The sequence below is a fragment of the Electrophorus electricus genome, chromosome 3 (genome assembly GCF_013358815.1).
Source record: "Electrophorus electricus isolate fEleEle1 chromosome 3, fEleEle1.pri, whole genome shotgun sequence".
Lineage (NCBI taxonomy): Eukaryota > Metazoa > Chordata > Actinopteri > Gymnotiformes > Gymnotidae > Electrophorus > Electrophorus electricus.
The window spans coordinates 3439493-3459816 of record NC_049537.1 but is presented as its reverse complement, the minus strand read 5'-3'; the positions used below and the strand labels follow the sequence as shown (position 1 = coordinate 3459816).

The following is a 20324-nucleotide window of genomic DNA, read 5'->3' as shown; positions in this document are numbered from 1 at the left end:
GACTGAGTCCTTCCCAGCCCCAGACTATCACGAACGAAACCTTTAAAAGCTTTTAATTTAAAGACAAACACTTGTTATTCGGAAGCCTGCTGTACAGTACATCAGGCAAAAGGCATCCATCACGACGTGTTCTCCGTGACGGATGCTTTCCACAGGCCTGGAAGCTTACCGTGTGGCCACGTATTCATGATCGACACAATCATAACCTCTACCAACACAAACATCACTGGAATTAAAACTCATTCTAGTTCTTATAGATCAGTGTTATCTACACCACCTTAGTCCACACTTAGTTATATATATCGGTCACAGTAATCGATCAACCTCCTATTTGCCAGTTTACACGAGAAGCTGGTTGTTTGCCTTCACCTGTATTCTCTGTAGGGGGATAAAACACGAGGAAAACGTGAGGGTCTTGTCCTCGTCGTCGCTGGCCTCTTGCTCCACTTCCTCCGAGTAGCAAGTGTTGATCTCTTGGGGCGTTTCCCCCCCCCCCGCACACGCACGCCAGCCAGCCGTTTATGACACTTTGACTTTGCGCTTTATGAACACAGCCTACCTACGCGGTCACAAGGACGGCAAAAAGACCCTCCTCTATATAACACTTCTCAACTTCTCTGGGTTCTGCGTGGTCGTAGAGTACGTGTGTTCCTCTACCTGGCTCCTGAGAGCCAACCTCTAGCCCAGGATCAGTGGTCAGTATCTGACCACAGGACATCTGCTGGACAGATACGTTAGGGCCAGCCCAGCCACGACGCCGACATGTAAAACTCCCAGCAGGCTTTGTGCTAACTCAACAATTATAACCATGCCACTACCATGGCAGTGTTAATGCCATGCTGAGAACGGTCCACCTGCCCAGTGCACCCAGTAATGCGGCCAGTAAGACCAGGTACACCCACTAACATGGCCAGTAAGTACAGGTGCAGGGTAGGTGTTTATAATGGAGTGGCGGGTGAATGTGCATTTTTACGGGAAACTGATTACGGTACAGATGACATGATAGTGAAAACGTTAAACCTTTGGACCTTAATGGTTGAGTGTGCACACTGGGGTGGGACTGGGGCTAATTAGGCTATAAAGAGCTCGTGCGTAAACAGAACACAGGGGGTGGAATCATGCTGGGAAATTGCTGTCACCGACAACGGCCTTTTAAAAGAAGCGAAAGTAAATAAACTCTCACGACGGAATAAACAATCGCCAGAAATGTGAAAAACGTGCAAGAAAAACAAAAAACAAATGGGTAGGACAAACATTTCACACAATAACAGTATGTACACAGACAGAAAACATGGGGTAGGTGTATTTTTAGCAGTACTAATGTAGACAGGAACAAAAAGGTAACGCGTGGCACAAAGCTACCCCCTACACCATGCCTGAATATTTGAAATGCGAACGATTGGGGCACTGTATATGCAATCAGTGACTCCATAAGAATAGTCAATACAATTTCCAGACATCTTAGAATGTGTACCAAATTCAAAATTAAGTCTTATGGACATGAAGTAATAGAGTCCCAAAACATTGTTACAGATCTCAAACATTTAATGCCATCATGCCCCTTTCAGACAAAATCGTTGCTTTAAACAACTGGTGACATTCAAAGTCAAAGATGCAAATGGGAACTATCCCAATTCTATTTTTGCTGACCTAGAAATGCATTCTTATGAAAGCATTAGGATCCAAACATCCAAATACCCATGTTCTTTAATACAGATGCAGTTTGAGACTGGGGACTTAACCCATTTCAAATTCCTCCATTTTCCCCTTCAACAAGAGAGCTGACAGCTACTGAAGGGCATTTCCTGTGTGAGAGATCTGAGTGAACACAAAATGTGTGGGTGAAAATGGGGGTTCCGTGGGACTGGTACCCAGAACCACAGCAAAAGCGGCAAGAAAGATAAAAAGGGAAGAGAAATCACGTACAAAAACCAGAGCAAATCCGACCAACCACAATTTTCCAGTTACTTTCCTTTCATGGCAGTAGGTTGGACCCCATTTGTGCTGACCTTGGGAAATGTAGGAAAAGTGCAGTGCATCTAAAACACTGAAACCAGCATATAACTATCAAGGGGGTCCTGCTAGATTTTAGGGGCAGCGGAAGACGGCGTGCGAGGTCACTGTACACTTCTAACGAGAGGTGGGAACTGGAAGATGTCGTGCGAGGTCATGGTACACTCTCATGACGTGGGCAGTGGAAAAGTGTGCGACGTCATGGTACACTCTCATGACGTGGGCAGTGGAAAAGTGTGCGACGTCATGGTACACTCTCATGACGTGGGCAGTGGAAAAGTGTGCGACGTCATGGTACACTCATGACGTGGGCAGTGGAAAAGTGTGCGACGTCATGGTACACTCTCATGACGTGGGCAGTGGAAAAGTGTGCGACGTCATGGTACATTCTCATGACGTGGGCAGTGGAAAAGTGTGAGACGTCATGGTACATTCTCATGACGTGGGCAGTGGAAAAGTGTGCGACGTCATGGTACACTCATGAGAAGTGGGCAGTGGAAAAGTGTGCGACGTCATGGTACACTCATGAGAAGTGGGCAGTGGAAAAGTGTGCGACGTCATGGTACACTCATGAGAAGTGGGCAGTGGAAAAGTGTGCGACGTCATGGTACACTCATGAGAAGTGGGCAGTGGAAAAGTGTGTGACGTCATGGTACACTCATGAGAAGTGGGCAGTGGAAAAGTGTGTGACGTCATGGTACACTCATGAGAAGTGGGCAGTGGAAAAGTGTGTGACGTCATGGTACACTCATGAGAAGTGGGCAGTGGAAAAGTGTGTGACGTCATGGTACACTCATGAGAAGTGGGCAGTGGAAAAGTGTGTGACGTCATGGTACACTCATGAGAAGTGGGCAGTGGAAAAGTGTGTGACGTCATGGTACACTCATGAGAAGTGGGCAGTGGAAAAGTGTGTGACGTCATGGTACACTCATGAGAAGTGGGCAGTGGAAGACAGTGTGTGATAAAGAAAAAAAGTGCTCAAGTCACACTGGCCAAGTAATGTATATGAAATAAGATAAAGTGCACCCATCCACTTGTCAAGTGGCCTACATTTTACTAAGGAAGCAACACTGGCAGTAAGAACAGACCATCCCTTACCAGGGCCAGCTCGGTCCGCTTTCCTAGAACACACAGACACACGAATGACGCCCCAGCACTCCACCCCAGAGCCATGACCCATTCCCTGCTCCATCCTACAGGTCATGACGGGCTGAGTATCAGGCAAAGGTCAGTCCGCGCCATCCATCCCAGCAAGCCGGAAAACACCTTCGGATTACTCGCTACTTCACGGCTCCTCCGGGACACCTACCACTGATCAGGGTGAAGCTCTTGGATAATGCTGGGTTGAAACAGTCGTATGAAAATAACACATCAACCAAGCAATTTCTCACTTATTTTATGCCAAACAGAATAAATTGCAAACAATATTAAACTACAAATGACTTCAGTGAACAGTAAGATATTCAGGTAAGCATACTGGCTTATTTTCGTTGTTTGACCGTTTTTGTAAATGAAGGTGCGAAACACAACAACTTGCTTTTAGCATCCCTACAACTTCAGACATTCTTCATTTTTTTTTTTTTTTTTGCTGTAGCTCACGTAGCAGATCAGGTAACGTGATACAAACACCACCGTGGTCACGGGGTAGATTCCTAAGGAAGCAGGTTGCCGGATAAGAGCAGCTGACAAATGTTGCCAATGTGTTTTAGGAGGAAAAGCCATGGACTCAAGCTTTGCTCCCATCAGCCACCATCAGACAGAAACAGGTAAAGGTGTTAGCCATCCTCAAAAAGGAGTGCATACATTCCATTCTAAATATGATTTTTGCTGTGAAATTTTTCACGCTACTGTACATTTGATTTTGGATATACGACAAAGTTGCAAAAGAAAGTGAACTGTTATCATTTTATATCAGACTAGCACTCTGGAAAATGGAGCTTTAGGACTATAAAATCTAAGGAAAATCAAAAACATCAAATTAGGTGTCAACCCTCCTCCGACGTAAAAAAAATATATATATACATTTCACAGCTCCAATTGCACATAGGTTTTGTTTACTGCAATAGTGTGCACAGTATACAGAGAATCAAAAGATACAATGTACAAAAGCCCAAAATACTCAACAGCAGTTACAACATTCACTTACAACCTGTAAAGGACCACTTACACAGGACGCACATAAGATCTCGGCGAGCACAGGGACTTACTGTGAACAACAAGCCATTTACACATGAATCATATTCTGAGGTTGGAACATAACTATTAACACTTTCTTCTTACACAATATCTTTATATACCACCATTAACTGCTCTTAAACATTTGTTTCTTCAGTGCATCCAATTACATCGGCGTAGCAAGTGACAAATCCATGTACATGACGGATGGGGACTGAGGAGACGCTGTAATGGTTGAGCAGAAATTCATCATCAAATATGAACCGTGGACGTACAAAATTTGCGTCCGATGTCTTCGAAACGGATGCGAAAACAACCTCCTTAGAGCGTTAACTGCAAATATGCATAAATTCCAGTTAGACTCATGCTAGAAGGCACTAAAGACGAGAGTGCTGATGAACTGTGGTCTTGTGCATCTGTGGGCACTTGGAACGCCCGTTTCCATGTTGTGACGCGACGCACAAGCAAACCTCCAGAGAGCACGTTTGTAAGGACCTCTGTGGCAAATACTAGTCCACTAGTACTACAAAATGAAAACGTAATGCAAGTAAAACACTTAGAAAAATGTGACTTTAAAAGAATTCTTATGAAACTAGAACAAAGCCATGAACCAGTGGGTTAACGGGGACTTTAATGCTGCCCCCATGTCTCAAAGAGACAATATTAGTCGTCAATAAGCAGCAGCTCCACTGGGCAAACAAACTATGTCCGCGTTCAGCTTGGTGTATCGGAGAGGCCGAAGGTTTAGAACCTGCCTTCTCTGCTCAGAAAAAAGAAATGACTGGTGATTGTGCATAGCAACCTGAAAACTGATGCAAATACTTCACCATTTAACCTTAACTTGGTGCAAGCATTATATATGAGAGAGAGAGAGAGAGAGAGAGAGAGAGAGAGAGAGAGAGAGAGAGAGAGAGAGAGAGAGAGAGAGAGAGAGACAAAAGAGTGCGCACGAGAGAGAAACAGCACACAATCACATCTAGGGACGCTCCTTGCGTTTTAGCTTGGAGCTTTTCCTGGCAGTTCCGTTTTTATTAAGTAACTTGAGGACTCTGTCTTTATGGTCCAGGACCTTCATCATGGTGTCTCTTGCCTCAGTCACCTGGTCCATCACCAGCTTACAACGCTGCATGTTACCCTGCAGCACACACACACACACACACACACACACACACACACACACACACACAAATATAGGGGTGCATCAGAAAAAACTAGGCCTATTAAAGTTTATATTGGGAGTATCTGTGGGGTAATGAATTTAAAATTATTTAAATTTTCTGACAATTGGATCGTCATTCGCAAGTGGCTTCTGATTTATTATAATGAATTTTCCAGCCTTGAGAAATAATGTGTCCAAGTTAATGAGTGTCAGAGTGAATTCCCCTCTGCTGGTTAAATTACTTATATTTACTATCCTGGCTAACTGATGGCACCACTGAAACGGAAATCGTGAACTGATAAGATCCCTCTGATATTTTCAGAAAACGTTCGCGTTACGCTTCCCATGTAACAGGCTAAGCGTTTTATAGCAAAGAAGTCGGAATAGAGGAATATGTAGGTGGACATTCCGAAAAGCTGCAGGGCCCCGGGGTGTCTTGGGCCGCGTGGCCCACGTCCCCACCTGGATGAGCTCGTCGATGCGGTGCAGGTCGTCGTCGCCGCCTGGCTTCTTCTTGGGGATGAGTCCTTCCTGCAGGGTGGTGAGGCGGCTGTACACGTCACGCTCCAGGCTGGTCTGCGGAGGCAGCGGAAAACACCGCGTTGGCGTTACAGCTTCCGTAAACCCGGCTTCCGATCTGGTTCCCCCGAACGAGCGCCGCGGACCGTCCCAGCACGCTGCCGGGGCTTCGCGGGATGCGGCGGGCCACTCACCAACTGCATGAGCTGGGCGGCGCAGAGGTGCACCTTCCAACCCTGAACGCGGCAGGCGACGCCCCTCTGACTGGCCACGTCCTGGAGGGAACTCTTCTTCTCCTCTGCGGGATGGGACGGAACACGGTAAGACCAAGTTGGACACAGGACAAGCAGGGCAATACAAAGTTAGCTGATAATCAGGTATCAACACAGACAGCACAGCGTAGAGGACACACACCGGCACAACCTCACCCAGAAAATGTCACTTGAAAAATATTAGCGATGCTAATTTTGATATAAAAAATGTTACGAGTTCAAAAACTAAAAGCCAAAAAACATGCCACACTTTGCTCTTGGACAGGCAAAACCACTCCAGTGGGCCGTCACGTGCACACACATTACATACTGAACCCGCGTCTGCGCTGCCCTGAGGCTTTATGGGGACTCTAGCAGTAGACCATGTGAACTTTTAAACACACACTAATCAAACACAGTTCTGAGAACAGCCCACATTTAAAATGGCGTGATAATTAAAAACAACATCTGTGCCATTCCTGGTTACACTGCGATAATGAAGGCAAGCAGGCCAATGAGGTCATGGAAGAAAAAAAAAAAAAAAAAAAGAGTAAAGAGCACTGACCTTTGACCCGGATGTCGCTGTACCTCTGGAAGTGGTGGTAGGCAGCTTTCCAGGGGTTGCGGTAGTGCCGTAGGAGAGTGATTGGGGGTTTGGGTCTCACGGGCAGATAGCGGACCCCCTCCTCGTCTGGAGGGCACAGGGGGGAATACACATGACTGAAACCTGCAACACTCAGGAAATGACCAACAAGCATCAAAGGATCATAGACTTCAAACACCAAATAGCCTTGTGTTTTGGAGCTGACCAGTTCCATGGATAACTGGGCGAATAAAAAGTTGGCAAAAATTATGGAGACTTGAAAATGAAGCAACAATTGCAAGCAACAGTTAAAAACCTAAATAAAAGAACTGCTTGCGAAATCAATCCCGAGACTGCAATGAATGGGCTCTGTAACCGTGGCACTGGCCAGCTGAGTGGACAGAACACACTCGAGCGTGTCTGGGTACAGTTAGTGGTAGGTGGGGCCACTCACCCACATACTCCCTGGGAGGAGACTCGTGCCGGATGTCCTTCCCCCCCGGGGGTCTGCTGCCGGACCTCTCCTCATCCGTGCTGTTGGTCTCCATCATTTCGCTCTCCTCCGTGGAGATGACATGCTGCTGTTTGCGGGGCTTCTTGCGCGGAGATGCCCCAGGCAGGAGGTCCCCGGCTTGGGCAGGCACGGCGGGGCCCGGGGCCCCGGAGGACAGGCCTGAGGCTGGAGCTGTCAAGGCAGGGACAGAGACACACGGGTTTGACAATCGCATCAATAAGCAGCACTGGTTTCTAGTTTTATTCTAGTCATTTCTGTTAATAATTATTTTTTATATATAACAACAACAACAACAACAACAATATATGATAAACATTACTGGTAATGCATCGTCTTTCCACTTACTGATTTTATTAACCAATTAGTTATTAGATATTTTCACCCGATTTTGTTTTCTTTTGTAGGACTGCAAAATGTGGTGCGGAGAACTTGTTCACCAGGACTGCAGCTCACAACTGAGCAGGTTGTCATCAGTGTGACCGCAATCCGACGGAAACGTGCAGTTACCCACCTGCTTGTGACGTGTCCATAGACTCCGCCTCTTGTTTGACTTTGATGTCCGGCAGGGCAGACGTGAGCGCCGCCGTGCTACTGGCCGCTGGCTGGGTAGGGGAGGCGACGGCATTGGCCATAGACGCCGGTGCAGGGGGAGAGACTGCCACGGCCGCGGGGAGAGCAGACAGAACTGCCGCGGGTTGGGAAGGGGGCGTGGGAATGGGAGGGGCCAGCAAAGCGGGAATCGCCTGTGATAGGTGTTGGCCAGGAGTTGGGAGGGGCTGCTGATCTCCACTGTGTGTGGGCAGGGCCTCCACAGCAGCCATTACAGGAGTCATGGCAATATGGACGTCAGATTTGGGCTTGACTCTATCCGAGGGGGGGAAAAAAAAAAAAGGAACCACGTTACGCCATTTGGTAGTTTTTATTACATATAAAAGCATTCATGGGGTGTGAGAACATCACACGCATGCAGAAGACAGAAGTCCTGGGAACTGTCCTGCTTTCCTCGGACAGTGTTCCAAATAAGGGCGGTCAGGCAGGGCTTACCCCGCAGGGCGTGGGGATCCCACCAGTCTTACGCCACTATCCACTCTCCCAGAACAGGGCTCACTCGGCTGCACTGGGATCAGACTTTTACGCACAGCCCTAGAAATACACCCCAAAACCGCACTCACATACAGACCCAGATATACACCCCAAAACCGCACTCACATACAGACCCAGAAATACACCCCAAAACCACACCAAGCTACCTCATCATGCAATTCTTTTACAGAATATGAAAACTACTTGGGGTGGGGGTGTCTGTTACTGTTCTGCTACCACATGTTCCATACAACTGCCTCTTTATGGATGTCTGGCTTGAAAGTTGAAAGTTTTCTATACTTGGCTAGAATACCTTGTGCACGTATGGATAAATATTTTCAAGACTTTTCTGCCAAGAGAAAACCACGGATCTGAACACAGTCAGAAGGTCCACTCACCCCTCGCTCACGGGCTTTTTACGCAGGATGCTGGGTCTGGGGGAGGAGACTAGGGCGGGCGCGCCTGTCCCCGCCCCCTGGGGGTGTGTCTGCACGACTGTGGTGACGGCCTGAGTAGCACTGAAGGTACTGCCCATGGGGTTGGTCACAAACGCTGTGCTCTCAGCCAGAACCACACCTGCTGAACAGCAAAAAAACATTTTATTTGAACTCAGTCCGGTTGTTTATGCTGTTACACAGTTGTTTACCTTTACCTGATGGTTTGGCCTCCGGCTGTAGCTGCGGTGCAGCGACTGGTGCCTGCTGGATGCCCTGTGTGCTGATTGGTGCGGTGGCATGCTGCACTCCGATTGGAGCAGGCTGAATGCCTTGGGCAGGTTGGATGTTCTGGGTGCTGATCTGAGTGGACTGCAGGCCGATGCGGTCTACGGTCATCAGCTGCATGGGATTCAGATGTACAGCGGTGGCCACGCCCACTCCGGCCTGAGCCGGAAGTGCCGAGCTCGGCGTCTGGGCTGTGCATGGACAGAAAAGAGGGAAAAATGAAAGAAATGAAGGAGAAAGAGAAAAAATATAATAAAACAGTACAACGCAAAAGTAACATTACAATCTCCGTTAGATCTGCCAAACACACTGCACACAAGAGCGTGAATAAACAGCAAGCGAAACACTAACAGGGCAGATACATCTGCTCCTTGTGTAGATGTGAACAACCATGGGAAAAATTCCCTTTATTGCGCATCCTGTACAAGCACCATGAAGACAGAGGGCATCAGGAAGTTGGCGAGATTACGTGTCTGCTAAGCTAAGATAACAGCGACAGCGGAACAGCCAATGGAATGACGCTTACCTGGGTAGGGCCGGATGGCGGGCACTGAGCTGGTGATGGGGGTGTAGGTGTGCGTCAGCGGGTAGGCAGATGATGAATAAGTGGGTAAGAAGTACTGGAACTGGACCGGCAAAGATGGCCTGCGCACATGAAGAGAGAGAGAGAGAGAGACAGACAGAGAGAGAGAGAAGGGTTCAAGCTCCTGTGAGCAGACTCTGTCCTAGACCGATGTTTCCACATTGACTAAGGAACAGTCCCGAGTGGTGCACTCGTGGTCCGGCAGTCCACAAACGCGCGTGCGCACGCGAGAACGCCAGGCTGTAGCGGGTCCCTTCTCTCATTTTGGGGATAAGTTGGGTGCTTACGAGCACCCTCTACGAGCCACTACTGCAGCCTTCAGTGAGGACCACAGTGATACAGGTGAGGATCAATCAGAGTGGGTGGTTTTGTAATGAGTAGTCAGAGCATCATGAGAGAAGAAAATATTCAAATGCGAGTTGAGTAGAGAAATGCAATTTTCTACAATTTTTTTATGAGTTGTTAAGCAAGGAAAAACAGTAACATTGTTAATTCCGGGATACTGTGAGGTACAACACAGCTTGTGCCACAGGACTTGCGCATCACAGGTCTGCATGCTGGGGACACGCCCACTTTGCAGACTTTGAGGAGCACCACAAGGCTTAGGGTGCCGTTTGGGACTGGGCTCAACGAAAAGAAAAACATCTGAACCACGTGAACTTTGCTGCCTTCAAAGATCACCTGTTGTCACTGCGGGTCTCCATGGTGACTGGGTTCGGCGAGGAGCGGTGGCTCGAGATGGGTATCAGACTGGTCCTCTCGGCGGAGAATTCAGACTGTATGCGCGGGGAAGTGTGAGCGCTGGGCTGGGGAACAACTTTAGCTGCACACAGGACATGCCACCACGTTATGAGCCAATCCAGCAATGACTCTTCTACAGTGAGTTGCAGAAGCCACTTGGTGTCTTGACATTATCTGCTCGCACCTTTTCTTAGCGAAATGGTTTTTCAAGACAGATAAATGAAGACAGACTCAAGTTTCCAGACAAAACCAGGAAGTAAAAGAAGAAACCGACACATCTGAAACTCGTGCACAGCCTTCAGCGGATTGAAAGCTCTCTGACCAATCAGAGGCCGAACGCTGCTCTACTGATAAGCGGCTCCCTGACCAATCAGCAGCGGAATGCTGGTCTGATGGTTCATTACAGAAGTGCCAAGTGCTTACCAACGGGAATTGCCGAGCTGGTCACAGCTGTGGTATGCGAGATGTGAGAGGCCATCGTCATGGTGACAATAGTACTGCTGGTCACCTGGGTGTGGGGAGTGGGGCCCGCTGTAATGAGAACACGGCATCAGAACCGTGGGACACTCTTAAAGGGGCAAGTGTGCGTTTGCTCACGGAGAGGATTTCCAAACCCTACCTGTCGTGGTGGCTGATGCGACGGTGTTGGTAGACAGAATGGGGGCAACAGTTGCTGCAGCAACAGGGGTCACAGTACTAAAAATAGCCTTCTGGAAAAAGGAGTAAGAAAACGGTTCTATCCATTTAATATGTGATATTCTAACAAATCTGATCTTTTCTGAGAGACGACTACTATAAAGGAAACTGGCGTTAAAGCGCACTGACCTGGGGCATGTTGTGTGGTGGCTGGGCTTTCTGCGCTCCCATGGTTGGGTGGGGGGGCAGTGTGACTCGCGGGGCCGCGTCCCTTGGAGCTGGAGGCCTCTGGATACCGATGGTAGCCGGAGGAGGGTGGATGGTATGGCCCGGTCGCCTGGCAACACAAATAGCAGCGCGGTTACAAAGGCCGACCGCGTTCTTACCCGACTCCAAGCACGTTATGCACGCTGATGCGGTCACATTTTTAAACACCAAACCGCCTGGGATTGGAAAGTAATAGAAGACCCTACCCGTGCACCATCTCCGGAGCGGGAGTGACGGGAGGGCTAACGATGGGTGACTGCGTCCTCGCTGCCGAAACAGAGCCAACCACTGCGGGCAGGACTGCTGGGGGGTTGGAGGCACCAGGGCGAGACTGTACCCACAGCCGTGCCAGTGAAAAAACCACGGATACACCACGTCAACTTTTAATAAGGCAGAACTCAAACAAAAATTCTCCTCATGTGTCGAAGGCAACTATAGACCATGCCCTATTAAATCTAACCAGCACAGCCCAAATACAAACAGGTGTGTAACCTAAACGAACAGTATATTACATTTATATTTTAAGCAAATAGCAGAAGCCCTTATCCAGAGCAACTTATAATTTCAGTCGTGTTAGGAGTCTTGCCCAAGAACTCTTATGGGCACAGCATGGAGCTAGAACTTGAACCTTGGTCTCCCACAGCAGATCGGCACCAACCCCAGTAGAGGGGGGTCTGAGCGTACCTGAATGGGCTGATGGATGATGTGCTGCACAGCCGTAGGCTGGCCGGGTGGGGCGCTTGTGCCACATGCTGGTCGCAGAACCGTTGGGCCTTTGGTGCTCGACATGACAGCTGCAGCAGCAGCACCTGAACGATCAAACACACACACACACACACACACACACACACACACACACACACACACACACACACACACACACACACGAGTGTTATAACCAACCAAGTCTCTAGGCATGTTGCCACACAAGTCACTTAGAAATGCCCTCTTAATGGAGTCCATCTTCGATGTTTTGTATTTTGCTTCAAATCAAAGGCTGTATTTGTGGAAAGACATTTATCGTGGTCTCCAACAAACTGCCCTCTCCTTCAGGAGTTGACTGCCACAGTGCGTCTGGGCTAACCCCCAGGCGCTTTAAGCTGACCTCGGGGCAGGTGGGAGGTGAACGGGTGAGGCGGCGCGGTGGGAGCTCCAATCTGCAGTGCTGGCGGACTGCTCCTGATGATGAGGTGGTGCAAATTACTTTGTCCCTGAAGCAGAAGAAGAAAAAAGCGTTCTGACTCATGTCTTCTACAGAATCCTGATGCGTTCAAATACCAGGACATGCCACAGAACACAGCGGCCCTACCTGCTGACTGCTGATAGCAGCCACAGGGATGGAGGCTGGCGCCATACTGCTCTCCAGAGTTGCGGTAATATGACCAGGCACTTTCGCTGGACCGGGTAAGTGCCCTGGACTCACAGCTGGAGCTGGGGCGATAAGTCGACTGGGCACTGCAGACTTCAAGCCAGCCTGGAAAAATAGCACCAAATGCTGATCCAAATCCCAAATATTTTCACGACATTTTTGTTTAAAACGGCAGAGCAAGTGCACCCATGTCAGAAGGCGTTCAGCCGTGATGCACTTGTGTACCACGGCAATGAAACAACACCTTCACGGCTCCGTCAGCCAGGTGTGCTGGTGGAGGAGCCACAGCGACCGTGGGGCTGGGCTGGGTAGGCACATGCTGAGGGAGGGCTGGAGCCTGCACTTGAGGATAAGGCCTGACCACCATCGTCTCCTGCTTGTCAGGTAATGGCCCTCCGCCAGCAGGGCCGCTACACCCAGGATCCTGAAGGTGGTCCAACTCCCTGTTACTGACTTCTTCTCCACCTGCAGGAAGGCGTTTAAAGCTGTTAATATTCAGCTGTAATTCCACTTTATTTTAAATGAAACGGGGGGGGGGGGGTTCAGAAAAATGCACCTACCGGGTTGGCCTCCTGGTAAGAGGTTGTTGTTGGTTCCAGATGACGAACCTGAAGGAGGCAACGGCGGCCTAGAAAATTGCTGAGAACTCATCTTCCGTCAAAAACCTGGAGAGTTAGAGACCACGGATGAGCCGGACGAAGAGGTTTGCCATCTAGTTATTTAACCCCAATCTGCAGCTCCTTAGCTGGCAGACCAGAGCAACGTCTCCTCAAACGCCAAAGGCCAGTCACGGCTTTAAAAATACCAGCTTAGCAAAGTATAGCCTGCCGGCCGAGTTTTGTCCGCAGAATCAGGGATGACAGGCTAGCTAACGCTAGCCGGCAATACATATCTGACCGTTTTAGGACACTGTAATATCTGACTAGGCGAGGTACATTCAGTCTCAACACACAGAAACGCGTTTGCATGTGTAATTAGTTGGTGATTAGATCAGTATGAGACAAGCAAAACAAAAGCCCACTATTCCAGCCCGTTAGCTGCGCTAGCTTAGTTTAGCTGTGGCACGTTATTCACAATTAAACACTTTACAAATGTGATAACGGCAGACCGTCGTGTTTTTTTTGTTTTTGTTTTTACAGGCACTGGCTTCTATCTCGCAGCGCAGGTTTGCGTTTCTCTGGAGAGCTCGAATAATACATAAAAAACAAAGATGACAAACGCTACCGTGGATCTGCGGTCAGTCCCGCTCCATAACTGTAACGCCAGTGTGAAACGAGCAGCAATGAACAATTAACAAACTGGATGAGCTGGAAAGGAAAGCTACGTTTCAAAATAAAAGTTGCACTCCGAGTTCACTAAATTTGCCAAAGAGCATGGTTAAAATGTTATTGGGTTCCTGCAGTAATTATTTTATTAAACAACTGCAAATATTACATATATGCTACTCGAGGGACTCTGTATTATTTTTCCACTTATCTATTGAGTAAATTGTGAAATGTTATGTGATTTACATAAGTGGGGTATTAAATTGTATGGCGGTAAGCAATAACTAACAAAAGTCACATGTCTTTTCGCACCACTAGATGGCAGAATTAAGCTACTGGTCAGCCCGATTTAACCTCGCGCACTTGCTACACTCCAGTTAGGAAGAATTTGTGTGTGTGTGTGTGTGTGTGTGTGTGTGTGTGTGTGTGTGTGTGTGTGTGTGTGTGTGTGTGTGTGTGTGTGTATTCAGTAATTCAAATCTTTATTTGTTTTCCACTGTTGTCCTCTCCTACCATACCATATGCATATGGCACATTGTAACAGACACAAAGCCCATAGAGCTGAATACCCCAGACATCATTGTGTCTTTGCAGCTCACTTCTGCATTCCAGAACCAAGGGCCAAAAAGTGGCGAACTTAGGAAGAGCTGTGTCCTACTTGGCCAAAAGTCAGGTGTAGCGTTACTCACTTCTACGAGGCCAAGTTCAAATGAACAAACTCAGTTTTGCTATGAAGAAAATCTTATATTCTTAAAAATCACTCACAAGTTGATCCAATCATAAAACAACTTCTGTTAACATTTGCTCACTTGATGTTTTGTTATATTTGACCTGTGTTGGTTCTGGTCCCACTGTTTTTAAAAAAAGGGTGATTGTCCATTAAAATTGGTAGCAGGAGAACGAATGTTCCGAGCTTCCTGTCTGGCTCCGGTCCACATCACATCCAAAGGCCTCCGCCAATATTTACACAAGACATTCCTCCATATTTCTGCCAAAAGTCAGTATAGTTAATTTCCCTACATCTGTATACCAGAGAAGCTTGCATATCTTAGCTGGGGTAAGTCATCTCTGCCTAATTCATTATCCACTTTTTGTCAAGCATACCAAATGCCTTGGTTTTATCAGATAGAAATACGTGTTCCAAAGCCTTATGGGTTTTGCTCTGTGGCAATGAATTTGTGTATCATATTTTAAACGAGACCGGCGAGAGGTTGCAAGTACGGAGTAACATTTGTGCAGTACAGGAGTGGCTGAACAGGCAGGAAAGTTAAAAACTTTAACTAAGCCTCACAATTACATATACACACTATGGTTCCCTGCCATGAACCAAATCAAAGAACTAAAACCTAGAAAGTGTAAAACTGTGGCCCCAGGAGAGATTTATGTATAGTCTTACATATAGTCACACCATATATGTTAAGAAAAAGCAGTCATTTCTCTTTCACTAAAAATCAGGCAGCATGGTGAGCACAGGTCGGGGTTATACACATGACAGACCATTTTGGATCTGAAAGTCTCCGAGCACTGATAATAAGCGCACGGCTTTAGCATCAGGTTGCTCTCACATGTCTTTGGGAGCATTACATCATGCGGGGCTACTTGGCAGCTTCGGGTTGACATGTGATCATAGAAGTTGTAGGTATTTTTCTGGTGTGCCAGTGCCTTATTTATGTCACACTCCATCCCTAACACACCATATCATAAAACATTACCCAGTCAGGTGCTTGCTACACATTTTGATTGTGAGTTCTTTTGCAATGCTTGTCGGAATTGGAGATGAAGACGATAGCATCAGAATGTGCTTTGAAACATTCCTTTGAGAGCCATGCCCTTGAGTTTGCTTGTGCGGTACGCTTCATATTGTGAACAGCAGAGAGCTGCTCACCTCATAGCGCTCTATCACGGTGATAAAGGGTTGTAAATAGCCATTTACTGTGGAAATAACAAGTTCTGTTTGCAGGACCAAACCTGATAAGTGGCCATAAAATAATGTATAAATGTATAATCCATAAAACTGCTAACAATGCAATGCATAGTTGTGTGCAGCTGTGACTGAGAATATGTGTAGCAACTGAAGGCTTCCTTATCGGATTTTCCTAAAGTAGTCCTGGGTATTCCCAAAACAATAAAAAAAAAGCTGAACTGCACTGTGAAATCAGCATCCTATCTTGGTGGCACTGTGTTATATAATGATTATCAAGACCTTTTTTACAGGTTTTAACTATTTATCAAATCATCATTGATTAAACCATTCAGAGCTTTGTTTGAAGTATTTTATGAGGATTCCAACAAGACATACAGTCAGTTATTTATACTCAACAAATAAGATTAATTAGAGTGTACATGGCCAACAGTTATGAGGCCAAAACCACCACTTGTACAGATAGGTACCTCTGAGCCACAGACTCGAGGGTGTTGTTTTTCATCTTTTTTTCCCAGTCGGACATTCCTGTGTTCACTCTAAAAACTGGCAGCCTTCACCTCCTGTAGAAAAAGCATCAGCGAGAGGGGTGATGGATAAAGTTTTTTTCTTCTTTTTTTGTCTACGGGAAGGTTACACTCACAGACAGCAGTTTATCTGTGAATGCACGACTCTCCCTGTTGAAGGAGAGGGACTGTTGCTCGATGCGCGCCGGAAGTCCCAACAGCTCCTCCGGGAGAAAGCGGCAGGCCACAGTGTCAGCAGTAATTACAGATCAGCCCCCGCTGAGATCGCAAAAGCGATTTGTGTACTAAAGGAGAAAACCCATAAGCCTGGGAGTGTAGGAAAGGGTGAGGAGTCGGCTGCGCTGTGGACGCCCCCAGGTTTCACCGAACTTACGTCATTCATTACTCTGTGTCCCACCGTCGTTCAGGGTTAAGAATGCATCTTCCAAACGAAGGCACTGACAAGGACAACGATCGCCACGGGAACCAGACGCAAATGCGGCAAACCTGCACAGAAATCGAAACAGATTTCTGTTGTGATGCAACGTTCAGATGGTACCTTGCACATTGCTACCAGGAGGAGAAAACTGCTGATCTGTCGGTTTTTGGCAGGATTCCACGGGAAATATGCTGGGAAATATGCTGTGACTGAAGCCTAACCTTTATGCCTCCTAGCGCCTCATCCTTTAAAAATATTTCAGATTCTTGTAGGGCCTCAGGGCATTTAAGGTGTGCTGTGGACAAAAGAAAACAACATATTTCAAACTCCTCCCAGCACAAAAGAGCAGCAAAATATGTAAATATCCATCAGCATTTAGTGAGGTTCTCCACGCGCTGAGGAAAACGCATGTCGACATGCCACACATGCTTCTGTCCCACACATGGGCCTTTGTCCATGTGAGGCCTGTATGAGGCTTCAAACAACAGGAATGATGTTGTCTGACTCTCTCTCTCTCTATGTGGCTGCATGCCTTCTTTCACCTGTTAGCGTTTGGTTTTAACAGAGCCCTTGTGAATTGGACATTGGGAAAATTCCTCTGTGCCACAGGGATAATGCAGATTCACAACGGTGTCTGTGGGACCTCTGCACTCACTGCGGATCCCGGGAAACGCGTCATCGAGTAAATGGTGAACAGAGCATCTTTTTTTAAAAAAATGTAAAAGCCAGAAACAGAAAGATTCCGTAATTTAATAGCTGGTTGTTAAACTGTGTAACGTCATTCCCACTGGCACTGTGATATACAACATCTCTGAGCTTGTTGCTGGATCTCACTGGGTCATCTGAGGACCTTTTATTTCTAAGTCTACACATCTTTTGCGTCACTCAGCAGTACCCATGGGCCCTCGCCTCTTGCTCATTACTAATGAAGCTACAGAGCTACAGGGATCTGTATTCTCTGTTTTAGCACATTACCTCACCTGGCAAGTAACACCTGGCTGGATGTCTGAGCTAACCTGCCTGTTTCCACAACAGCAGATCAACAACACAGCAACTGTGATTACACGCATGTCTGGCTAGTCAGGTCGCATGTTGAACTGGCCTCACGGGAGTCCGCTATATTGCAAAGGACACTTCTGATTAGATTTCCTATGCATGGTTAAAAAAAAAAGTTATAATACAGAAATGTGACTTATGTCACGTCTTCGTCTCCAATTCCGACATGCATTGCAAAAGAACTCACAATCAAAATGTGTAGAAATGTGAAACAAAGCTCATCGTGACGTTAAAGTGCTTGTTGTGGTAATGAATACTTCTGTCTGTGCCCTTTCCTGTTAACATTGTACACACTCTACTGTATTTGTACAGGCATTTATTTATAGCAAGCTTTTCTGTCAAGTGGCCAGTGGGTTTGACCACAATGGCATCGTATTGTACTGTGTTGTTGACTGCGCTTTACCTAAGATAAGGCTAGTACTACCGTGAGCTCTCCTGATAGACGCTTGGATCTAGGTCATCTGTTATGTAAATGCTTTGTGACTGTGTAACTAGTTTGTCTGTTACATGTGCCCCCATGCCTGAGCGGTGTGGGCGGGCCGAGTGCCGTCGCTCTCTGCTACAAACGGCAGCTTGGCCCTCTTGCGAACCCGCCGCCACAGGTCTGGTCAGGGTCACTTCCTGTTGCTACCTTGTCGGCACTCACCTGGAGAAAGAGGTGCGTCTGTGCAGCGAGACAGTGTGAAGGCTTTCACTCGGCGGCTCAGAGGGAGAAACGCCACAGCTGCAGACGGCAGGGAGTCACTCTGGTCTGTAGCCAGTCACAGCAGGGACCTGCTTTCAGCGCGCACATGCCACACCATAATCGGTTTCCAACCACTCGAATGTTTTGAGAAGAAATTTGCTCACTTCGTACGGCGCCTCTTTCGGGTTCTGAAACCGTGTGGTAGCTACGTGGGTTGTCAATGGGACGCTTGTATATTTAGTACCTTTAGACAGACAGATGAAGGCAGTAAAGATTTATTGTCAGACAGGCAGACGGACAATAGGTGCAGGACAAATGACCAAGGACAGGAAGGACTGTTCAGCAGAATGGAGCCTAAATGGGAGGGTTGTGACCCTATTTATGTGCAAAGAAGAAATAGGAACAGGGGGAGGGGTAGATGCATTCCAAGAAGACTCCAAGCAGGAAGTTTTGGAATCTCCATGGAAATCTAAGAAAAACACAGCACTTGACTGAATTACTTTTTCAAATATTTCTCACTGAAATCTTGGACCAAAAACGAGCGCAAATGTCAATATTACAGGTCTGTGCTTAACTCTCTCAGTGATTTTTCTGAGAATACAACTATGTTCACTTACACAAACACCTCTAATTACATGATCTAAATATTAAAGGCACAATGTTCTTAGCTTCCTATTCCCTTTGGTTTGAAGCAATTCTAGGCCAAACACAAATTAATCTGAGCAGTCCTGTAGTGAGAGGGGTGTGTTTCTCTTTAATGTAGAACTACCAGTGTTGTTTTTACTTTTCCCTGGAAAACTACAGCCATTTCTGGAATGCACTCAGTCTCAACCCATTCTTCAGCTGTTGAAGGGGAAACGTAGCGTGCTAAAACCAGCAGGGTGCCAGAAATAAGATTCCCTACAGAGAAGACTTGGATCTTGTGACTCACGCACACACACACACACGCACACACACACACACACACACACACACACACACGCACACACACACACACACACACACACAGATGTTATTGTTAAATTACCAGTCAGCGGCATAACACATGCAACCTCTTACCTGGAACAAAACCAGAAATCCCTCACATAGTAGGAATGGAGCTTTGAGTCTGGACACAATAGTTGTTAAACTGGTCATCCATGCACCTCAAATATGCAAGCGCCGAAATCCGAGTCAGCTGATATATGACTAAGGCCCCAAAGCCGCTCCGTTACGGAAAAAGTGCGGCTAGGCACAGCGAGGGCAGACCTTGGCAGGGTGCTGACTGGCCTTGAAGGCGTGCTGGGACCACCTTGTTCCCCGTGTGGAGGACAGAGTGTGACATTCCTGCTGTCCCCTGCACCCCCACCTCACCCTGATCAGAGCTGAGGAAGGTCGCACCCGCTCGTCACAGGTCAACCCACCGGTCCCGCCAAAAAAAACCTTGCAAAACATTTAAGGAATGCCATCCCGCACCTATCGAGAGAAGCACAATGGAAGGCAAAATATTCTGAGGGAAATGGCATGTGATAACCACACTCTCGGGGCACTTGCCTAATATGGTGTCTGCTGTGTTATTATACTAACAACCCTTACCATGGTTATATCGCATATGTTCCGCTGTGAAATCGCATCACACACACATGCACCGTACGCTCCTGATCTGTCTATGAACGTCAAGCCGAGACACGCACCAGCCTTGCTCGCTTACCACGTTGGGAACTGACTGTCAGAATTCTTGAGCAGACTATTTTAAAAATGTGCCCCGTGAGTCTGGGAGTTAAGAGTTCTCAAGAGATTAATGACACTGTCAGAAGTCAAAAAGGGAGGAAAGGTGAGACCATTCCAGACAGATTTT

The 20324-nt window shown here is 47.3% G+C and overlaps 1 protein-coding gene and 1 long non-coding RNA gene across 6 annotated transcripts; both read right to left on the bottom strand.

The window, feature by feature from the left end:
* Nucleotides 1-3904: 3904 nt before the first annotated feature.
* On the bottom strand, nucleotides 3905-13882 carry sap130a (Sin3A-associated protein a). 4 transcript variants are annotated; one of them, XM_035524576.1, is made up of 21 exons: nucleotides 13840-13882; nucleotides 13176-13280; nucleotides 12860-13080; nucleotides 12556-12720; nucleotides 12352-12457; nucleotides 11931-12055; nucleotides 11453-11577; nucleotides 11169-11316; nucleotides 10963-11053; nucleotides 10767-10874; nucleotides 10284-10425; nucleotides 9546-9664; nucleotides 8944-9210; nucleotides 8696-8873; nucleotides 8259-8357; nucleotides 7726-8078; nucleotides 7155-7385; nucleotides 6683-6808; nucleotides 6061-6164; nucleotides 5810-5923; nucleotides 3905-5323 (listed from the first exon to the last, which is right to left on the bottom strand). In XM_035524576.1, the coding sequence occupies exons 2-21, from the start codon at nucleotides 13264-13266 to the stop codon at nucleotides 5165-5167; spliced, it is 3072 nt and encodes a 1023-aa protein (XP_035380469.1). In that variant the 5' UTR covers nucleotides 13267-13280; nucleotides 13840-13882; the 3' UTR covers nucleotides 3905-5164. The 4 variants fall into 4 exon arrangements, with proteins under 4 accessions (XP_035380469.1, XP_035380471.1, XP_035380472.1 ...); XM_035524578.1 differs by having other exon boundaries at nucleotides 8696-8876; nucleotides 8950-9210; XM_035524579.1 differs by having other exon boundaries at nucleotides 8950-9210.
* A 2274-nt stretch (nucleotides 13883-16156) lies between these two features.
* On the bottom strand, nucleotides 16157-19865 carry LOC113575926. Of its 2 annotated transcripts, XR_004775830.1 has the most exons (5): nucleotides 19547-19865; nucleotides 18449-18731; nucleotides 16968-17041; nucleotides 16702-16814; nucleotides 16157-16612 (listed from the first exon to the last, which is right to left on the bottom strand). It is a non-coding gene; the product is annotated as an uncharacterized LOC113575926 (long non-coding RNA). The 2 variants fall into 2 exon arrangements; XR_003410454.2 differs by having other exon boundaries at nucleotides 16157-16814; nucleotides 19547-19863.
* Between the last annotated feature and the right edge of the window lie 459 nt (nucleotides 19866-20324).

Excerpts from the sequence above, each read along its gene's own strand:
- sap130a (XM_035524576.1), bottom strand. The coding sequence starts at position 13,266 with ATGAGTTCTCAGCAATTTTCTAGGCCGCCGTTGCCTCCTTCAGGTTCG. Across the intron at positions 10,875-10,962 it reads CGCATCAGCCACCACGACAG|CGGGCCCCACTCCCCACACC; the intron begins GTAGGGTTTGGA and ends TTCTCATTACAG. Across the intron at positions 8,358-8,695 it reads AAAAAGCCCGTGAGCGAGGG|GGCTGTGCGTAAAAGTCTGA; the intron begins GTGAGTGGACCT and ends GTGTATTTCTAG.